Here is a 20,811-nt window from a genome sequence, read left to right as displayed (position 1 = left end):
TGTGTGTGCATGTTTGTGTGTGTGAGTGTGTGTCTGTATGTGCTTTTGTGTGTGTGTGTGTGTATGTATGGGGGGGTGTTTGTATATGAGTTTGTGTGTTTTTGTGTGAGTGTGTGTATTTGTGCTTGTGAGTGTGTATATTTGTGCTTGTGAGTGTGTATGTGTTTGGGGTATGTGTGAGTGTGTGTGTGTGTGTGTGTGTGGTGGGGGAGGAGAGGCAGAGAATGTCAACAGACAATTTTCACGCAGTCCTCGGATCAGCCAGGCATTTGATTCAATTCAGAGGCTTCCTGAGCTATTTCTCATTCCCTGGGAAAGTGATTGGGTGCTGTCTGTCTCTTCTCACCTTGGATGGGATTGAACTGATTTTTTTTAATCCATCCTCTATTTCACGTCTGTCTGTGCTCTGAATATTGAGCAGGAGGCTGGCTCACAGCTGGTTGCTCTAATTAATTGGCTTGATTATATTTAATACAGTTGCAGTTTGGGCCTCTTGAACTCAATTTACAAGCTATAGGCAAACAGCCTGAGAGCTGGATGGTGCTTCATTGCTGAGAGCCCAGACCATCTTGACAAATTGTGTGCCCTCCATGCACAACACTCAGCGGGGAGCAGATAGGTAGAATACGGATGATTTATTCTGGGAATTCTAACTCAAGAACCGGACCACACTTCTCTCATGCTGACGGGTCAGTCATTCAGTCAATAAACATTTATTAAGAACCTACTAGAGCAGCTAGTAATGCAATGGATAGAGGGCTGGGCGTGGAGTCAGGAAGACTCATCTTCCTGTGTTCAAATATAGCCTCAGACACTTACTAGCTGTGTGACCCTGGGTAAGTAGCTTAACCCTGTTTGCCTCAGTTTCCCACCTGTAAAATGAGCTGGAGAAGGAAATGACAAACCACTCCAGCATCTTTGCCAAGAAAACCCCAAATGGGGTCATGAAGAGGCAGGTATGACTGAAAAACAACTGAATAAAAACAAGCACCTACTCTGTGCCAGGCACTCAGTCCTTCTGGTTCCTTCCCTCCCCTCTCCTCCCTTCCCCTCTCCTCCCCTCCACTCCCATTCCTTTCCCTTCTCTTCCCTTCTCTTCCTTTCTTTCTCATATAATGTCAGTGATGGAAGGCAGATGTGCAAAGCACTTTGCAAAGCTTAAAGCACTATATAAATGCTGGCTATTTCTGTCCCAGCTATTATTATCATTACCTCAGGGACCGGCTGGTTCCACACGCCCCTGCAGAAGGATTTCTATAACATCCTCAAGGAGTGATTAGCCAGCCTCCGCTTGAAGACCTCCAGCATTGGGATATCCACCAGCACTTAGAGTCGCCCATTCCATTCCCAGATGCCCAGATTGTTAGGAATCTCTTCTTGACATCAAACCTAAATTCATCTCTTTCCAACTCTCCCCATCATTCCCAGTTCTCATCCATCAGAGCCAACTCCAACGTCATCTCCTTCCAGAGTCTCCCCTGGCGATGCCTCTTCAGAAAAGATCTCCCCTGTCCTGGACTCCACAGAGAAGTCTGATCTCTCAGGCTCTTCTTTCGAGTCTTGTTGTTGCTGTTGTCCTTGTAGTCTCGCTGCTGCTGCTGCTGGTGGTGGTGGTCCTTCATTTTAAAAGAAAAGCCGTGACGTCACGTTATTGGTGAGTGACGTTTGGACTTGTACGTGAGTTGGATTTAAGTGAGGCAGAGTAGCTCAAAGTCATCGATCGGCCTCACTCTCTCTTCCAGAGGCATCGAAATCCAGTGCTAAGACAAAAGTCAGGATGGCTGGGAACAGCCCAGGGTGCGGTGGATGATGTTGGCATCTTCAGAGCCACAACACCTAGGACCTCATCACTCAGCTGAAATTGCTGTCTCCCAATGCTCTCAAATCCAGTGACTTTATCTCAGTCCTCAGTCTTTTTGAACTCACTGCAGCATTGGACACAATTGACCTCTCCCTTCCTCTGGATCCTCTATGGGTTTTCATGACTCTGTTCCCTTGGCTCTTCTCCTACCAATCTGACCACTCCCATTCAGTCCCCTTTGCTGGATTGTCATCCAGGTCCGAACCCCTAACAGTTGGCTATATCCCACAGCTTTCTCCTTGGCAGTCTTCTCTCTCAGTATACACTCCCTCCCTCAGCAGTTCTTCATTCAGATGGCTCCAACATCTATGTATCCAGCCCTAGCCTCTTTCCTGAATTCCAGTCCTGCATTGCTGACTGCCTGCTAGACATTCCAAACTAGAGATTCCGCAGACAGACATCTCGAACTCAACATGTCCAAAGCCAAACTCATTTTGCTCAACTCATTAAACTCCAGGACACCCCCAGGGACTTCTAGTCTCCCAGGACAGCAATTTCTGCCAAACTCCCTTATTTCTGATGAAGGCTCTGCTATCCATGGTGCACTGGATATCAAATTGTTTTTGAAGCCAGAGGTCCTGGGTTCAAATCCTGACCCTGCCATTTACTACCTGTCTAACCTTGGGCAAATCTCTTATACTCCCTGGGTCTTGGTTTCTTCATCCATAGAATGAGGGGGTTGTACTTAATGGCCTTTGAGGTCTATGATCCCAGGATACTCCCAGCCCCCAAGTCCATAACCCCCAAGTCATCTTTGTCTCTTCCTTCTCCTGTACCCTCATAGCCAACAGTCATCAGGTTTTGCCCATCTCACCCCCATACCACCCCCCACAGCCATCCCCTTTTCCACCCTCACATGGCCATCCTGGTCGCCTCTCACCTGGACTATGACAGCCTCCTATGGCTCTACCTACTTCTTCTCTGTCCCCACCTCCCTTCTCCCATCCATCCTCTAAATACCTGTCAAAATAATCTTCCTAGGGCTCTCCTACTCAGGATCCTTCCGTGACTCTCCGTTACCCACATGACAAAATGCAGACTCTTGGCATTTACAACCCTTCCCAGGTTGCCTCTGATCTGCCTTTCCAGTCGTCTTTCCCACGATTCTCTTTAGAACTCTGCTCCCCAAACCCAGCATTCCAACTGTCACTAGTTTGCACTGCCAGGCTGGGATTCCCTCCTCTCTGAATCCTTGGATTCCTTCAGTTGAGGTACCACCTCCCTCGGGAAGCATTCCTTGATTCTCTCCTTTCTCAATGTATAATATACACATAGCTACCATGTTTATTTAAATACATGTTCTATCCTTTGCTGCCCCCAGCCACAAGGAGATCACCATCCCTCTTTTACAGTGGCTTGCCTGTTTCCCTGCTTTGTTCAGGATACCCCTCCTTTTCACCCCTTTCCAGCCCTGGAACCACAATCAGATCAGTACTACCATGACAAGGAGTGCTAGTCTTAGAGGCAAGAAGACTTGGGTTGGAATCCTACTAGCTGAGTGTCTCTGGGCAAGTCACTTCCCTGCTCTCTGAGGCTCAGTCTTCTTATCTGCAAAATAGGGTTAATAAAAGCACCTACTCCCAGTGTTGTTGTGAGGATGAAATGAGATGTTTGTCAAGTGCTTTGTAAACCTTAACATGCTATAAACTATTATTATCGCTCTCAGGAAAGGCATGTTGTCAGTCAACTCCCCTAGGACTTCAGTCGCCTGCTCCTGTGGCTTCCTAGACCAAAACACCCAGCTCCAGGCACGACTCTCTCCTCTATATGTTGTCTTTCTTGATTAGAAAGTAAAATCCTTGGGGGCAGAGACTCAGTTTTGTATCTGTATCCTCAACCCTTAGCTCAGGCCTCGGCACACAGTAAGTGCTTCATAAATGCTTTTTCATTCATTTGTTCTTTGAAGGCAAGAGACTGTTTCATTTTTGTTTTGGTATGTTCCTGGAATGTAGATGCATTTAATGAATGCTAGTTGAATTGCCTAAGTAGTCATTACATATGTCCTTGTTTTGTCTCTCCAGAAGAACCACTTGAGGACTGAACTTGTTTCATCATTCCCAGGATTCTAGAATTTAAAACTGGAAGAGAGAGAAGAGCGAGATCTAAGCAAACTCCCTCATTTTACAAAGAAGGACGGCTAGGTGGCGCTGCAGTGGATAAATCACAGGCTCTGGAATACGGAAGATCTGAGTTCAAATGTGACCTTAGTCGCTTCTAGTGTGTGTATAACCCTGGGCAAGTCACTGAACGCTGTTTGCCTCAATTTCTTCATCCGTAAAGTGAACTAGAGAAGGAAATGGTGAACCACTCCAGTGTCTCTGCAACGAAAACCCCAAATGGGGTCACGGAGGATCAGACATGACTGGAAGGACTCAACAACATTTTACAAAGAAGGAGACTGAAGCACAGAGAGAGGTAGTGATGTATCCACCTACAGAGTTGATAAGTCACAAGACCAGGATACTACCCTGGTCTTTGGGCACCAAATTCAGTGATCTTTTCTGTAGGTCATGCTCACTGAAATGAGATCATATTTATAAAGCACAGGGTAGGGCACAGAAAAGGTACTTAAGAAATACTTATCTCCTCCTCTTCCTCCCCCTACCTCATTCAAGTCAATAAATACTGATTGAAGACTTTTATGGACAAGGCACCCTGATGGGGGCTCTGGGAATACAAGGATGTTTCACCTTGTTTCCCTTTCTGTGGGGAGCCTAGAATCCCTGTGTAGAGCACCTAGTAGTATCTGTTAAAATGAACATTTTCCTGCCACAGCATCAAAGGCTTTAGGCCTTTGGAATCATCCTGTCCAACCTTCTTAATTTACAGGGGAGGAAACTGAGACTTGGATATAAAGGGATGTGTGGCTAGATGTAAGACCCTTCTGGGGACTTCCTACTACATCACCTCGTCTCATGTGTGCTGACTATTCTCTCCCAGGACAGCTCCTACAGTTTAAGGCCATCTATGAGCTGGAGAGAATACAAAGAGGGCACCAAGGATGCCATGTCACATAAGGATCTGTTAAAGGAACCAGGATGTTTAATGTGGAGAAGAAAAGCCTGGGGATGGGGGAATGGAGAAGAGGAGGAACAAGATGACTGCCTTGAAATATTTGAAGGGCTGTTCTGGGGAGGAGGGATTAGACTTATTCTGTCCTCAGCTCCAGTGGATGGAACCTGAAGTAGTGGATGAAAATTACAAGATGACCAATTTAGGTAGAATGTCAGGGAAAACTTCCTAACGATGTTGTTGTTGAATCATTTTTTGGTTGTGTTCAGACTTTTGGTGACCCCATTTGGGATTTTCTTGGCAAAGATACTGAAGTGGTTTGCCATTTCCTTTTCCAGCTCATTTTACAGATGAGGAAACTGAGGCAAACAGGGTGAAGTGAATTGCCCAGGGTCATGCAGCTGGGAAGAGTCTGAGGTCAGATTTGAACTCAGGAGGATGAGTCTTCCAAACTCCAGGTCCAATGCTCTGTGCACTACAGCACCTCCTAGCTGTCCTCCTGACAATGAGAGCTGTTTAAAATGGGCTGCCTGGAATAGGGGGTGGGTTCCTGGTCGATCGGAGGTCTTCCTGGATGACCAGCCACTTGCGGTTGGGTTATAGTGGAGATTCCTTTGGTGCCTGTGTTGGACTAGATGGCCCCTGAGGTCCTTTGCCACCCTCCAACTCTGAGATGCTGCCACTCGTCGGCTCGAGGGCTGAGCCTTGCTCTTAGCAGCTGGCAGACATGTCATACTCACATGGCAGTTCCCTGCAGTAGCAATTGCCCCTTGCCTTTGTGTTTACAGGTGAGGAAACCGAGGCTCCGGCTTTTATAAGCTCTAGAGCTCTTGTCCGGGTCTTCTGACTCATCTTCCTGGCCCTAGGATAACAGAGCTGAGGGGCACGTCAGCAATCAGCCCGGCCAATCTCCCTCTCCCTCCACAGCCCCGGCCCCAACCCCCAGCTTATTTCACAAAGGAGGAAATTGTAGAATCAGAGACAGGAAGAGATTTGCTCAAAATCACAAAGCTTTGACAGCAGAGCCCTCGCCTAGGTCTCTTTGTTCTGATTTTAGCCCTGTTTTCATTACACCACACTCCCTCAAAAAGAAAGTTTCAGAAACTCACAGCTCCCCGATTTTCTCTCTCCCTTCATCATGCCTAGTAGAAGGCTAAACACATAGTCAGGGCGTAGGATTTGGAAGGGGCATTACAGATTATCGGGTCCCAACCCACCATTTTACAGATAGAGAAACTGAGGCCCCAAGTTTGTGCCTGAGGTTACACATGCAGCAAAAGACTGAAGCAGTCCTTGGATTCCAGGGATACCTGTTCATTCACATGGGGTGGGGTGGTATTTTCCCAAGAATTGAAAGTGAATGAGGACAATTTGGCTTCCTGACTCTTTGCAGCTGGGGAATGAGTGGGGGAGGGAGAGGGAAGCCAGGCAGGAAGGATTTAGAAAGCTGTATGGTGCAGCACTGCTGGTCTCCGACTTTCATTTCTCGTAATAGAACATCATGTGATGATATTGGTCTGGGAGAGAAAGGGGAAGTGAGGAGAACACGGAGAAATAGAGTCCAGAGGGTCATAAAGAGACAGAGCTCTCTAAGAGAGAGCCTGTGGAGGGAGCTGGGGGAATCTAGACTGGGCTAGAGGGATGGGGAGAGGGAAGAGGTGACAGAAAGGGAGGCAAGACAGACCAAGTGAGTGGGTTTGGGCCTGGAGCAGAGAGAAAGCCCCTTAGAAGGACAGGCAGACTAGAGCTGGGTGAGTGGATGGGTGGGTGAGTATTTGGGTGGGAGAACCAGAAAGGGAAAGGAGAACTTTGGAAAACAAGAGGAAGACAGAAAGAGTGGGGAAGAGAGGAGGGAGAGAAGAGGGAAGAGTGAGGCGGGGAAAGGGGAGAGTTGAAGAGAAGGACGAAGGAAGAGTGGGAAGAAGAGGGAAGAAGGGGAAGAGAGAGAAGCTGGTTCGAGGTGTTTAAGGTGAGGCAGAAGGATGGAAGGCTAGAAAGGAGTCAGTGAGAGCTATGGATGGGGATGGAGTGCCTGGGGAGCAGAGGCCCCTTCTGGGCCCCACCCAGAGGAGCCGTGGCCAAGTGGTCCAGGGACGCCGGCGGGCCGCATGCATTGCTGTGCTCCTGGCTGAGATGCTCGAACGAGCCGCCTTCTTTGGTATCTCCTCCAACTTGGTGCTCTACCTCAACAGCTTCAACTTCAACTGGGATGGTGAACAGGCGTCTCGGGCTGCCCTGGTCTTTTTAGGGGCTTCCTACCTTCTGTCCCCCATTGGGGGGTGGCTGGCAGACGTCTACCTGGGCCGTTACGCTACCATCATCACCAGCCTCCTTATCTATTTGGTCGCCTCTTGCCTGTTGCCCATTACTGCCTTCCCTGATGGCCGGAGGTCCTTCTGTGGGGAGATGCCGTCCTTCATCATCCAGCCCTCCTGCCCTGCCAAGGGCTGCCAAAGGGAGTCTCCCAGCCCCTACTGTGCCCCAACCATGTATGGAGGCCTTCTGCTGCTGGCCCTGGGCATCAGTTCAGTCAAGGCCAATCTCACATCTTTTGGTGCTGACCAGGTAAGCAGAATGTGAAGAGTCAGGGTGGGGGTTGGGGGAAGGGAGGGTCCTGAAGCAGGAGACCAACTTTTTGGTCCATGGCCTATTACTGAACATTTCTAAGAGGTGTGGAAGGAGTCACCTGTGCCCCCAGGGCTCCCAGGCCCAGTGGCCTGGCCCACCCTGTGGGAGAGACCAAGATGACAGTGGCTGGGTCTTAGTGATGTCAAGAGCCTCTGGGGCTAGGGTTGCTTAGACCACCCTGTGGAATGGGAGGAGGCAAGAGACACTTGTTAAAAGGCTGAATCAGAGAGCCATGTCAAGTTGGTAGCAGTCCCACGCCCACCCGCATCTTGGGGGTCCAAAGAAAAACAGGAAGTGGAGCACACTGGAAAAAATGTGATTGATCTTCTCTGTGACATCTTTGTGGGGCTTCAGAGGAGTCGCTAAATGGGAATGTCCAGAGGTGGGCAGCCAGGACAACGAAGCCACATGGGGTCAGTTGATAGAACTGAAGATGTTTAACTAGAAGAAGAGAGGGCAGAGGGGAGACATGAGGGTTGACCTCAAGGACTCCACAGGCTGGCCTATAGAGAAGGGTGAGACTTACTCTGCATGGACCCCAAGGAGGGGAAGTCTCAGCAAGATGACCTTGGGCTTGAGGTCAAGAGGAAATTTCTCAGTCATTGGAAATTCCTCAGTTCAAAAATGGAAATGGGCTGCCTGGGGTCAGCAGGTCCCCCCTTACCCTTGATGGGGGCTTTCAGGCCAACAGAAGATGCCTGTTTGCTGGGTATGTTTAGAGAGATGTTTGTTCAGACACAAGTTGTATTGGATAGTCTTGGAGGCCACTTCCAGCTCTGAGGGTCTGGGATTCTTTGAAGGGATGTTGCTTGAGAGCTAGGTTTGGTTCCAGTAGCCTGGCCGTCCTTACAGCTCCCTCCCGTCTCCTTTCTTCTGGGTTCTAAGGTCCTCCCTGCTCAGGCAGTCCACATTCTGGGGTCCTATAGCTCCAATATTTTGCTATAAGGTCCCTCCTAGTTCTGACATGCTGTATTCTAAGGTCTTCCCAGATGAAACAGCCTCCATGCTAAGGTCCTTCTAGCCCTAATATTTTGGGTTTTGAAGTATCCCCCATCTCTGAGGACCCTCCCCACTCTGACAGTCTACAAGTTTCTAAGTGTACTGTGTGATACAGAGAGATAAAGACAGAGATAGACAGAGAGAGAGAGATGAATATGAGAAGACATCATAACTGCACTCAGAGATGAGCTGTATCTGAGGTCAGTGTGGTGAGAATCACTTTGTCAGGCTCCTGGAGCCAAGCCAAAGGCAGGAAGGAGGAGGTGTTGAACGAAGATGCAAATTCTGAAGCCTTGGCTTCCCAGGTCTAGGGCACTCAGCACTCCCAGAGCTCTTCTGTTAAGTCGAGAGCAGGAGGGGGAAAACCGGTGAGATTTCCCCAGCAATCAGACCTTACAAGCTCTGGTTCCCTCCTCTGCCATTAGTACCTTGCTCTGTAACTCTGCATGAGTCACTCCCTCTCTCTGGGCCTCAGGAAACCCACTAGGCTATGACACACTAGATAATAGCAACATGTATCTCTAAGATGAGAACAGGACAGAAGGAAAGGGCCCTCACCCTCCTGAACCTGGCTCAGGAATATCTGGGAGGAGTCTTCAACAGAGCAGGGATTTTAGAGGTGAAACCAATATGCCCCAAGACCTGTTGCAAATATGGCCCCAGCTTTTGAATGGAATAATCATTGATCTGTGTCAGTGTAATGATGGACCCATTCCTGGAAGGTGGGGGAAGGGAGAACTCAGTCTGGCCCTAGGGGAGCTTGACCTCTCAAGAGAGATCTGCCTCTTTCTTGAAGTCTCTGGCTCTTTAGCCCCTACCCCAGAACTCTGGGGAAAATCACTGAGGTTTGGCTTGCATCCAGGATTCCCCCTCAAGAGAGGGAAGGGATACTCAATATACAATATAGATCAGTCATAGGACAGCTACTTTTCCACAAATGCAAGACTGCTTATAAGACAAAAGATTCCTAAGTATGCCCTGACCAAGACGTAAGAGGGAGGAAAGGAATAAGCATTTATATAATGTCTATTTTTGCCAGGCATTGTGTAAGCACTTTATAAATACCATCTCATCTGATCGTCACAACAATCCTGTGAGGCGGGTACTGTTATTATCTCCACTTTACAGTTGAGGACACTGAGGAACACAAGTTAAATGACTTGCCCAGGGTCTCAGACACCTTTGAACTCAGATCTTCCTGACTCTATGCCCAATGCTCTATCCACTGGGCCACTTAGATGCCTCAAAACATGATTTGGTAAAACAAAATACGGTAACGTATAATGCCTATACAGTAATCTATACTTTTCTGGGAGTCTGATAGTTAAAACACTAAAACATAGAAGACTTAACCAGACTAGTAAATGGGCATTTCGCCTTCATCTCATCTCAGTGTTAATGCCCAAGTTTCTCGAGGTCCATGTCTTCTAGCAAGGCAGGCCAGGGCTATTGATGGCCATCTTCTCCTCTAAAGAACATTGTAGTAGCTACAGGAAGCCTCTCCCCCAATGTGTCCAGCAGTGAATGAGGGACCCAGGAGCTCCTTGAACCCAAGAAATTGCCTCCCAGGCTGGAAACGTTCATCTCAGGAGCACTGTTTGGTCACCTATGTTCAGGGAAAGAAACACAAAGTGGAAGAGGCATTGAGGGCCTCTAGAATCTCCACTTAGGCTCACCTAGCTCACATGTGATGCCAAGTATATGCTCTAGATACCATATGTGAGCAGTGGCCATAGGCACTCCTCTCCCTTGTGAGTGGTGTGTGTGTGTGTGTGTGTGTGTGTGTGTGTGAGAGAGAGAGAGAGAGAGAGAGAGAGAGAGAGAGAGAGAGAGAGAGAGAGGAGGGAGCGATAGAAGAGATAGAAGTCAAAAGAGGTATGGAGTGAGACAGAAACAAGGAAAGAGACACAGAAACACACAGAGACAGAGAGATAGAAAGGAGAGTCAGGGTTGGGGGGGAGAGAGAGACACAGAGAGAGAGAGACAGAGAGAGAAGGGGCAGGGGGAAAGAAACAGAGTCCTACTTTGTGGACAAAAGAACAAGAAAACAAAAGCAGAAATTCTCTTTCCCTTTAAAATTTTCTGAGTGGGTGGCTCAGTGGTCACCGCTTGCCACTGTCACAGGACTAAGGGTTCCAAAAGAAGGCTCTTTAGTCATCCCAAAACACATGTTCTTCAATTCTGTGTCACACACAGCACTGGAAACTGGCAGGAGAGAATCTTGAAGTGAGGGAGACCTCAGAGGTCATCTAATCCAATCTGTGCCTGACCAAGCAACTCTTTTGCAGCACATTCACTTAAAGAGGAATCCACCATCTCCCAAGGCGACCCAATGCACTCTAGGCTAGCTCTGAGGATCAGGCAGTTCTTCCTAACATCCAGCCTAAATTTGCCTCTTTTCACACTCTCCCCTTCCACCCTTCCCCCCCCCCCCCCATTACTCCTGGTTCTGCCTTCTGGGGCCAAACAGAACAAAGCTGATCCTTCTTCCAGAGGATAATCCTTCAAGATACTCGAAGACAGCAGCCATGTCCCTTCCAAGTTTTCTGTTCTCTGGGCTAAATATTCTTGGTTCCTTCTCTGATCTATCTAGGTCTTTATAGACCTTGAATCATTACTGCCACCCTCTTCTGCAGGTAACTCAACTCTCTTCTGTCTTTCTGAAAATAGTGTCTGGAACTGAAGTCATTCCAGAGGTATTAGCTAGATTTGCTCTGGATGGGTCCAATCTTCAGTCTAGCACTGGATGTTCCAGCATAGTCTAAACCAAGCCCAAGAATTTAACCAGATCTCTAAGGAGTTATGAATCTGTAGCCAGTAGTGGCCAGTATTGGCCTTGAGTTAGAGACCAACTCTAGAGCCAGTAGGAAAAGGGAGGGTGGGATTTGGGGAATTAGAGCTGGGAGGGACCTTGAAGATTATCCAGGCCAAACCTGTCATTGTGCAGATGGGGAAACTGGGCCCCAGAGAAGGAAAGGACTTGCTTACGTATTAATGCAAAAACTAGTGTTAATAATAGCATTTCTAGAGTTGTTTACGTTTAACAAAACTTTTTCCTCATTTTATAGCCCAGTGAGGCATGGAGCAAGTTTTGCAGATGCATGAAATTTGAGGAAGTCAGACCACAGCCAATGGTTGGAAGGATGATAAGTCCCATTTTTATGGTGCCAGAATGTTTATGGAGTGGGAGTGAACCTGTCTGGGGCTCACCCAGGCAAGCATATGTTGATGATCACCATTGCCACATGCTGCCACCAGCCCTGGGCTTTGGGGAGGTTGGGAATCTGTCCAGAACAGAATCTATTTCTCCTCTTCTTCTTATAGCCTATTGAGGGGGTGGCTCATGCTGGCTCATTTGCCAATAATCTTCAACGCAGTCTTCTGGTCATGAGGGGCAGTCAAGGATCCCAAAGCATGAGTGTTTTTCCATTGAGACAGACCCTACATCCCTCCCCATGGAAACTGAGCTTGCTTCCCCAGCTCCTTGGAGGCACACCAGTCCAGCAGCTCAGGGCCCTCTCTGGGCATCCCCACTAGACTTACACAGTGCTGTTTCTCCCAACTACCCTCTGAGGTAGAAAGCCCAAAGACCGATTTTATAACAGGGGCCAGGGCAGTGAAGCAAAGTAACAAAAGCCACACAGACAAGTGTGAAGAAGAATTTGAGTGTGGGTGGCTGGGACTTCAAGGCCAATACATGTCCTGTGCATCTGTGCTTCCCTTGTCAGCAGACTTGAGCATCCCAATGGCCCAAACATCCTGAGAATATGTTGTAGAAGAAACAGCTCAAAGCTAGGGTTCAGAAGCCCTGGGGTCTAGTCCTGGGTCCAGCAGTGATCAGCTGTGTGACTCTGGGCCAGTCACTTTCCTTCCTGATCTCAGTTTCCCCATCTGTTAAATGGAGATAAGACAATGCTTTCACTTGGATTGCTGTAGGTCAAGAGGCTACAGTATAATAAGTGTATGTGCTCTCAGCAGCAGCAGAGTACCCATAATCTAGTCTCAGGGAGCAAAAGGATTCATATTCTTTATGGAGGGAGCTGGCCAAGAGTCTGAAAGGGTGGGGCAGTAGAAAGACTGTAGGAAGGTTGGTATTAACAGCTGAACCCAATCGCATACTCACAAGAGGAAGTTGGTTTGATACAAACTAAGGGAGAGGGCCCATGCCCTCCTCTCTGGCACAAGAAGGTACCTACATGTAGTTGTGTTAAGATAATAGATGACACAGGAGATAGAGTACCTGACCTAGAGTCCAGAAGACCTGAGTGTGAATCCTGCTTCAGACAGGTACTAGATTTGTGACTCTGAGGAAATTGCTTACCTTCTCTCAGCCTCAGTTCCCTCATCTGTGAAACGGGGGTTATCATAGGACCTATCTCCTAGGGTGATTGTGGGGATTGAGGGAGATAATATTTGTAGAGAGGGCTATCAAAGTGGTAGCTGTTATAATGGCTAACAATTAAGTAGAGGCTTTCTTACACGCTCTCCTTGGAGATTCACAACCCTATGGGGGCAGGGGGGGGGTCTTGCAGGGATTCTTAGCCAGGGTTTGCGGATGAGGAAGGAGGTTAAATGATTTGCTCACATGCAGTACATAGACAGTCGGTATCAGAGGTAGGATTTGAACTCAGGTCTTCCCAACTCCAGGTGCCAGACGTGGAGATGCTGCATAAATACTTTGCTAGTCTCCACAATGTCATGCTGCCTTGGTGGCACAAGGAACAAAGGTTGGAAGGGCAGGCTGGAGCAGGGCAATATGCATTGGGAGCTGGAGATGGGGGCTTGGAGCCCTATGAGCTCCCACCCCCTCACATCTGCCTCCCTCGCCCCCGGTAGGTGATGGACCTTGGCCGAGATGCCACCCGACGCTTTTTCAACTGGTTTTATTGGAGCATCAACCTGGGGGCAGTTCTGTCCCTGTTCCTGGTGGCCTTCATCCAGCAGAATATAAGTTTCCTGGTGGGCTACATCATCCCCGTGGTGTGTGTCGGCCTTGCCCTGACCGTCTTCATCTGCGCAGGCCCTACTTTCATCACCAAGCCCCCCACTGGCAGCCAGGTATCTTCCGTGCTGAAGCTTGCCCTCCAAAAGTGCTGTCCTCGGTGCTGCCCCTGTTTGGTCAGGTAAGGTGATCATTCTGGCAGTGATGATGACAGTGGTGATGTCAAGGAACACAGGACTATAGCTGGAAGGGAGCTTTGAGACCATCTACTGAAACTTCCTTCATTTGACTGATGTGGAAGGGGAGGCCCAGAGAGCAGAAGTGACTCATGGGATCCTGGATAGAGAGCCAGAAGGTCCTTCTGAGGCCCTCTAATCCAAATCCTTCATTTGACAGAAGGGAAACTGAGGCCCAGAGAGGTTAGGTAACACATCAGGATAAGACTCAGCTGATCAGTCATTTATTAAGAACCTACTATGTGCCAGACTCTGGGAATACAAAGACAGAAAGTGCAACAGTCTCAGATCTCAAGGGCCATCTAAATATTCTACTGACAAAAACAATGTATACATCATTCATAGTCTCCCTTGGAGACCAGAAGTGGAGTGTTCCATATCTTATCTGTCTAAATATATCCCTGAAACATGGGCCTATCCAGAGTCCCTTTGGTACTGGTGGAACCATTATACATATGTAAGTATACAAAAATAGACACAAAATCAATTTAAATTGACATGGGTGAGCCCTAGTGGTTGAGGGCAGGGGGTGGGGTGGAGAGGAATCAGTGTGTAGAAGGTGGTGATTGAGCACAGTTTTGAGGGAAACTAAGAGTTCTAAGAGACAAAGGTAAAGAAGGAATGCATTCTAGGCCTGGAGGACAGGCACAGAGACCTAAGGTGGGGAATCATGTGTGAGGAGCAGAGAGAAAGTCACTTTTGTTAGACAGTAGGAGAGCAATCTATGCAAATGTGGAATGGTGGGTTGGAGCCAGGTTGTGAAGGGCTTCAAAGTGGAATTTGTACTTGATACTAGTGGCAATGGGAAACCACTGGATTTTATTGATAAATTTGAAAGTTAATTTGATGGTCATGTGAAAAATAGGTTAAAAAGGGGAGGCTCAAGGCAGTAAGGAAGCCATCGCAATAATCCAGCTGAGAGATGATGAGGTTCTGAACAAGGGTGATGCTTATGTGGGTAGAGAGAAGAGAGGTGTTGGTGAAGGTAGAAGTGCCAACATCGATGACTGGTTGGATATGTGGGATGAGAATGAAGAATTGAAGATGGCTGGGCTTGGGAACCTGGATGACTCAAGGATAGTGATATCCTCAATAGAAATAGGAAACTTCAGGAAGGGGTAGGCAGCAGGTGGATTTGGGAGCAAAGATCACGAATTCTGTCTTGGAAAAGTTGAGTTTGAGGTACCAGTAGGACATCAAGGAAGAAATATCCAATAGGCAGTCGCTCACGTGGGAATGAAATTCGGGAGAAAAGATGGTGATCGTACATTAAATTTCATCTCTTACCTCCACACCTTTGTACAAATTGCCTCCTATCCCAGGAATGCACTCTCTCTTTATCTCTGCCTCTTAGGATCTCCAGATTCCTTCAAAGCTCATCTAGTGCCACCTCCAATACAAGGCCCATTCTGATACCCTCTATTGATACCCCATCTCTAAAATTATATGTATTTTGTATTTACTTATATGTTCCTCCAATAGACTGTAAGTTCTTCAGGCCAGAGATCATATTATTTTTATCTTTGAATCCTTCACACCTAGCACAGTGCCTGGAACACTGTAGACATTTAGTAAATGTTTGTTGAATGAATGAATGAATGCTGAGGTTGAGGTTGTGGAGGGGGTGATAAAGACAGAGATGATAACTACATTGGCTGCTGTCTGCACACTGCTCCCCTTGTAGATCCTCGCAAGATGCAGATGAACTGCCTGGCAGGCGGTCACTATGGGGTGCTTCCCACCATGAAGATGTCGCTAACTTCTGGGTGCTGATGAGGATCTTGCCAGTGATGTTGACACTGGTACCTTACTGGATGGTGTATTTCCAGGTGAGTGTCCCTCACCCTCTTCCTCCTCAGCCAGAGAGTTCAGTACCTGTGTTGCCCCTGAGGGCCAGCTTTCAAGATGGAATCTAGGCATAGGTGCAGAATAGGAATGGGAGATGCCAGGCAGTTCCCTAGAAGGTCTGAAATGTCTGGTGCAGATGTTGACTAACAAATCCTTACTCTTCACGAATCACTGTATGCCAACAAAACACTTTCATCTCCAGGCTCTTGTTTAATCCTTACAAAAATCCCATGATTGGGGGAGGGGTTATTGTTGTTCAGTCGTTTTCAGTTGTTTCTTGCTTTGTTGGCAAAGACACCCTTAGTGGTTTGCCATTTCCTTCTCCAGCTCATGAGGATGCTGAGGCAAACAAAGTTAAGTGACTTGCCCAGAGTCACACAGGTAGTAAGTATCTGAGGCTGGATTTGAACTCAGGAACATGAGTCTTCCTGACTCCTGACTCTGTGCTCTGTGTACTGTGCCATGATGAGGGGTAGGGCATATATAATGTTCTTTTTGAGAGCCAAGGCTCTGCTACAAACTGGCTTTAGGGGGCACCTAGTCCAATTTATGCCTGAAAAAAAATCCACCTTTTAACATCCTTGACAAGAGATCATTCGTTCTTGGCTTTCCAGTGGAAGGAAATCTCACTAGCTCCCAAGAAAGCTGTCCACTCCATTTCTGGACAGCTGTGATCATTGAGAAGGTTTTCCTGATGTCAGGCCAGATTTGCCCTCTGCTCCTTCTACCCATTACTTCCCTCAGAGCAATGGAACAAGCCTAATCTCCCCATACATGACAGACCTTCAAATACTTGAGGATGGCCATCCTGTTCCCCACCTCTTCTCTTCCTCCAACTTCCTTCAACCAATTCTCATGTGATTTGGACTCAAGGCCCTTCACCACGCCCGTGGCTCTCCTCTGGATACTCATCACCTCAGCAATGTTTTTTCCTAAAACATGTTGCCCAAAGCTAAAGACTACAAATGCTCTAGATGGAGTCTGATGACAGCCTGGTTTAGTGGGATGGTCACCTCTTTTTTTCTGTTTTGGCTGCCATATTTTACCACTGACTCATTTTGAACTTGTGGCTCACTAAAACCCCCAGATCTTTTTCACAGGAGCTATTGTCTAGCCATACATTTTCTACCTCCTACCTGAAAAGTCGATGTTTGAACAAATGTGAGCCTTTACGTTTATTCCTATAGACTTGTTTCATATTTGATTCAGCCTAATCTCCTAGCATGTCAAGATCTGTTTGTATACACATTCTGTCATTCAGTGTATAAGCTGTTCCTGCCTGCTTTGAACCATCTCCCAGTTTAATGGCTATGCCCTCAATGTCTTCATCCAAGTCATGGATAAACATGACAAATGGCATAGGATGAAGCACCGATCTCTGGGGCCCTCTGATGCAGACTTCTCTCTCCCTTAGGTTTCTTCTCTATAAAATGAAAGGGTTAGATTGGTGATCTCTTCCAGCACCACATGAATCCCTGAGATTAGGAGACAAAGGCACAGAGACTTTCTCCAGCTCATTTTACAGATGAGGAAACTGAGGCAAACTCATGAAGCAAGTTGGAGGCAGAACTGGAAAGAGACTCAGGACCCCAGACTTCTCTCACAGTGCTCTTTCTGCTCCATAGCCCAATGGCATTTGTTTTTAAAAATTTTGAGTTGCAAATTCTCTCACTATGGGACCCCCTCTCCCATTCCTTGAGAAGGCAGACAATTTGGTGTCAATTATACATGTGCAGTCATGCAAAACTTTCCATATTAGCTATGGTATGCTTCAAAAGAAAAAGCAAATAAATAACAAATACAAATAAATAAACAAATAAAGAAACAAACCCCAAAAATAATAAAGAAAGTTTAAAAAGTCTGCTTCAATCTGCATTCAGACTGCATCAGTTCTTTCCCTTGGGGTGGATAGCATTTTTTATCCAGAGTCCTTCTGAATTGTCTTGAATCATTGTATTGCTGAGAAGAGCTGTCATTCATAGCTGATCATCATATGCTATTGCTGCTACTGTGTACAATGTTCTCCTGTTTCTTCTCATTTTACTTTGCATCAATTCATGTAAGTCTTCCCAGGTTTTTCTAAAAACCATCCTACTCATAATTTCACACAATTATTCCATCACAATCATATGCCACAACTTGTTCAGCCATTCCCCGGTTGATGGGCATCCCCTCAATTTCCAATTCTTAGCCACCACAAAAGGAGCTGCTATAGATATTTTTGAACATATTGGTCCTTCTCCTTTTTCTTTGATCTCTTTGGGGTACAGACCTATTAGTGGTATTACTGGATCAAAGGATACACACAGTTTTATAGCCCTTTGGGCATAGTTCCACATTGCTCTTCAGAGTGGCTGGATCAGTTCACAACACCAACAGTGTACTAGCATTCCTATTTTTACACGTTCCTTCCAGCATTTCTCATTTTTCTTTTCTGTCACATTAGCCAATCTGATAGGTTTGAGGTGATACCTCAGGGTTGTTTTAATTTGCATTTCTCTAATCAATGGGGATTTAGATTTCCATATGACTCTATAAATAGCTTTGATTTCTACCTCTGAAAACTGCCTGTTCATATTCTTTGACCATTTGTCAATTAGAGAATGACTCACATTCTTATAAATCTGTCTCAGTTCTCTATATATTTGAGATATGAGGTCTTTATCAGAGAAACCTGCTGTAAAAAAAACTTCCCCAGTTTCCTGCTTTTCTTATAATCTTTGCTGCATTGGTTTTGTTTGTGCAAAAACTTTTTAATTTGATATAATCAGAATTATCAGTTTCACATCCTGTTATGTTCTCTATCTCTTGTTTTGTCATACATAAATCTGACAGTTAAATTCCATGTCCTCCTAATTTGCTTATGACATCATCCTTTGTGTCTAAATCATGTACTCATTTTGACCTTATCTTGGTATACAGTGTGAGATGTTGGTCTATACCTAGTTTTTGCCAAACTGCTTTCCAGTTTTCCCAGCAACTTTTGTCAAATAGTGATTTCTTGTCCCAAAATCTTGGATCTTTGGGTTTGTCAAACACTAGATTACTATTGTCACTTGCTACTGTGTATTGTATACCTAATCTATTCCATTGATCCACCATTCTATTTCTTAGCCAGTACCAAATTGTTTTGATGATTACAGCTTTGTAATACAGTTTGAGATCTGGTACAGTTAGGCCACATTTCTTCACATTTTTTTCATTAATTCCCTTGATATTGACCTTTTCTTCTTCCAGATAAACTTTTTTCTAGCTCCATAAAATAATTTTTGGTAGTTAGATTAGTATGGCAATGAATAAGCAAATTAATTTAAGTAGGATTGTCATTTTTTAATATGGCTCAGCCTGTCCATGAGCAAGTAATATTTCTCCAATTTTTTTAGATCTTACATTATTTGTGTGAAAGGTGTTCTCTAATTGTGTTCATATAGTTCCTGAGTTTGTCTTGGCAGATAGACTCCCTAGTATTTTATGTTGTCTACTGCTATTTTAAATGAAATTTCTCTTTCTATCTCTTGGTGCCAGACTTTGTTGGTAATACAGTTATCCTTTCCACATCGTGCCTTTCCCCATCATTTCAATATATTGTGGGTGAGCAAAAGCAATTAAACGGGAATTTGGGGAGAGTTTTCTGGAAGCCACAGATGACATGTGAAGGCCAGCAGATGACACAGAAAACGTTTAGAAACTCAGAAATGCATAAAATACATGTATGGTATTATATAATATCAACCCAAGTTTTACAACAAGGTATTATAAATACCCCATAAAAGAAAAATAAGGCATTCAGACTTCTTCTCTGATATGAAAGAGGGCATAAAATTTTACACAGATTTCCCATATTATGGAGACACTGTGTCCCTAACTCCTATGATATGGAAGGGATAACTGTATATGTAGGCTTATTTTATATTCGACAACTTTGCTGAAGTTGCTGTTTCCTGTAGCTTTTTTAGTTGATTCTATAAGATTCTCTAAGTGTATCATTATATAATCTGCAAAGAATGATAGCTTTGCTTCCTCATTACCTATTCTATTTTCTTCAATTTCTTTTTCTTCTTTTATTGCTACAACTACCATTTCTAGAACAATAATGAATAATAATGGCGATAATGGGCATTCTTTCTTCACCTCTGATCTTATTGGGAAGGCTTCTCGCTTATCCCCATTACATATAATGCTTGCTGATGGTTTCAGATAGATATTACTCATCATTTTAAGGAAAGCTCCATTTATTCCGATGCATTCTAGTGTTTTTAATAGGAATGGGTGCAGTATTTTGTCAAAAGCTTTTTCTGCATCTAGTGAGATAATCATGATTTTTGTTGTTTTTGTTGATATGGTCATGACTGATGTGGTCAATTATGCTGATAGTTTTGCTAATATTGAACTAGCCCTACATTCCTGATATAAATCCCACTTGGTCATAGTGTATGTTTCTTCTGATATATTGCTGCAATCTCCTTGCTAGTATTTTATGTAAAATTTTTGTATCAATATTCATTAGGGAAATTGTTCTATGGTTTTCTTTCTCTGTTTTTGCTGTTCCTAGTTTAAGAATCAGCATCATATTTGTGTCTTAAAAGAATTTAGTAGGATTCCTTTGCCTATTTCACCAAATCATTTATATAGTATTGAAATTAATTGTTCTCTAAATGTTTAGTAGAATTTGTTAGTGAATCCATCTGGTTCTGGGGACGTTTTCTTGGGGGGGGGGCTCATTGATGGTTTGTTTAATTTCTTTTTCTAAAACAAATTTATTTAAGTATTCTATTTATTCCTCTATTATTATGGGCAATTTATATTTTCATAAATATCATCCGTTTCCCTTTGGTTGTCAGATTTATTGACATATAATTGGGTGAAAAAGTTCTTAATCATTGCTTTAATTTCATCTTCATTGGTTATGAATTTAAAATATTTTGGTTTTCTTCTTTCTTTTCTTAATCAAATTAACCAATGGTTTATTTGTTTTATTGGTTTTTTTTTTCATAAAACCAGCTCCTAGTTTGATTTATTAGTTCAACAGTTTTCTTACTTTCAATTTTATTAATCCTTTGATTTTCAGGACTTCAATTTTGGTGGTTAATTGAGGATTTTAATTTGATTTTTTTTCTAAAATATGCACAATTCATTGATCTGCTCTTTTTCTATTTTATTGATATAAACATTTAGAGATATAAATTTTCTCCTAAGTATTGCTTTGGCTGCATCCCATAAATTTTGGTATGTTGTCTCATTGTTGTCTTTCTCTTTAATGAAATTATTGATTGTTTCTATGATTT

The 20,811-nt window shown here is 45.0% G+C and overlaps 1 protein-coding gene across 1 annotated transcript in view; it reads left to right on the top strand.

The window, feature by feature from the left end:
* Positions 1-6,762: 6,762 nt before the first annotated feature.
* SLC15A3 (solute carrier family 15 member 3) overlaps positions 6,763-20,811 on the top strand; it is a 21,585-nt gene continuing 7,536 nt past the window's right edge. Inside the window, exons 1-3 of the mRNA XM_036764469.1 lie at positions 6,763-7,438; positions 13,337-13,623; positions 15,363-15,507. Of these exons, the coding sequence (XP_036620364.1) occupies positions 6,887-7,438; positions 13,337-13,623; positions 15,363-15,507 (984 nt within the window). The 5' untranslated portion in view covers positions 6,763-6,886. The remainder of the gene's footprint in view (positions 7,439-13,336; positions 13,624-15,362; positions 15,508-20,811) is intronic.

The sequence above is a fragment of the Trichosurus vulpecula genome, chromosome 6 (genome assembly GCF_011100635.1).
Source record: "Trichosurus vulpecula isolate mTriVul1 chromosome 6, mTriVul1.pri, whole genome shotgun sequence".
NCBI classification, from domain to species: Eukaryota; Metazoa; Chordata; class Mammalia; order Diprotodontia; family Phalangeridae; genus Trichosurus; species Trichosurus vulpecula.
Note: the sequence above shows the minus strand (reverse complement) of the source record. Positions and strands in the feature narration are given on the sequence as shown.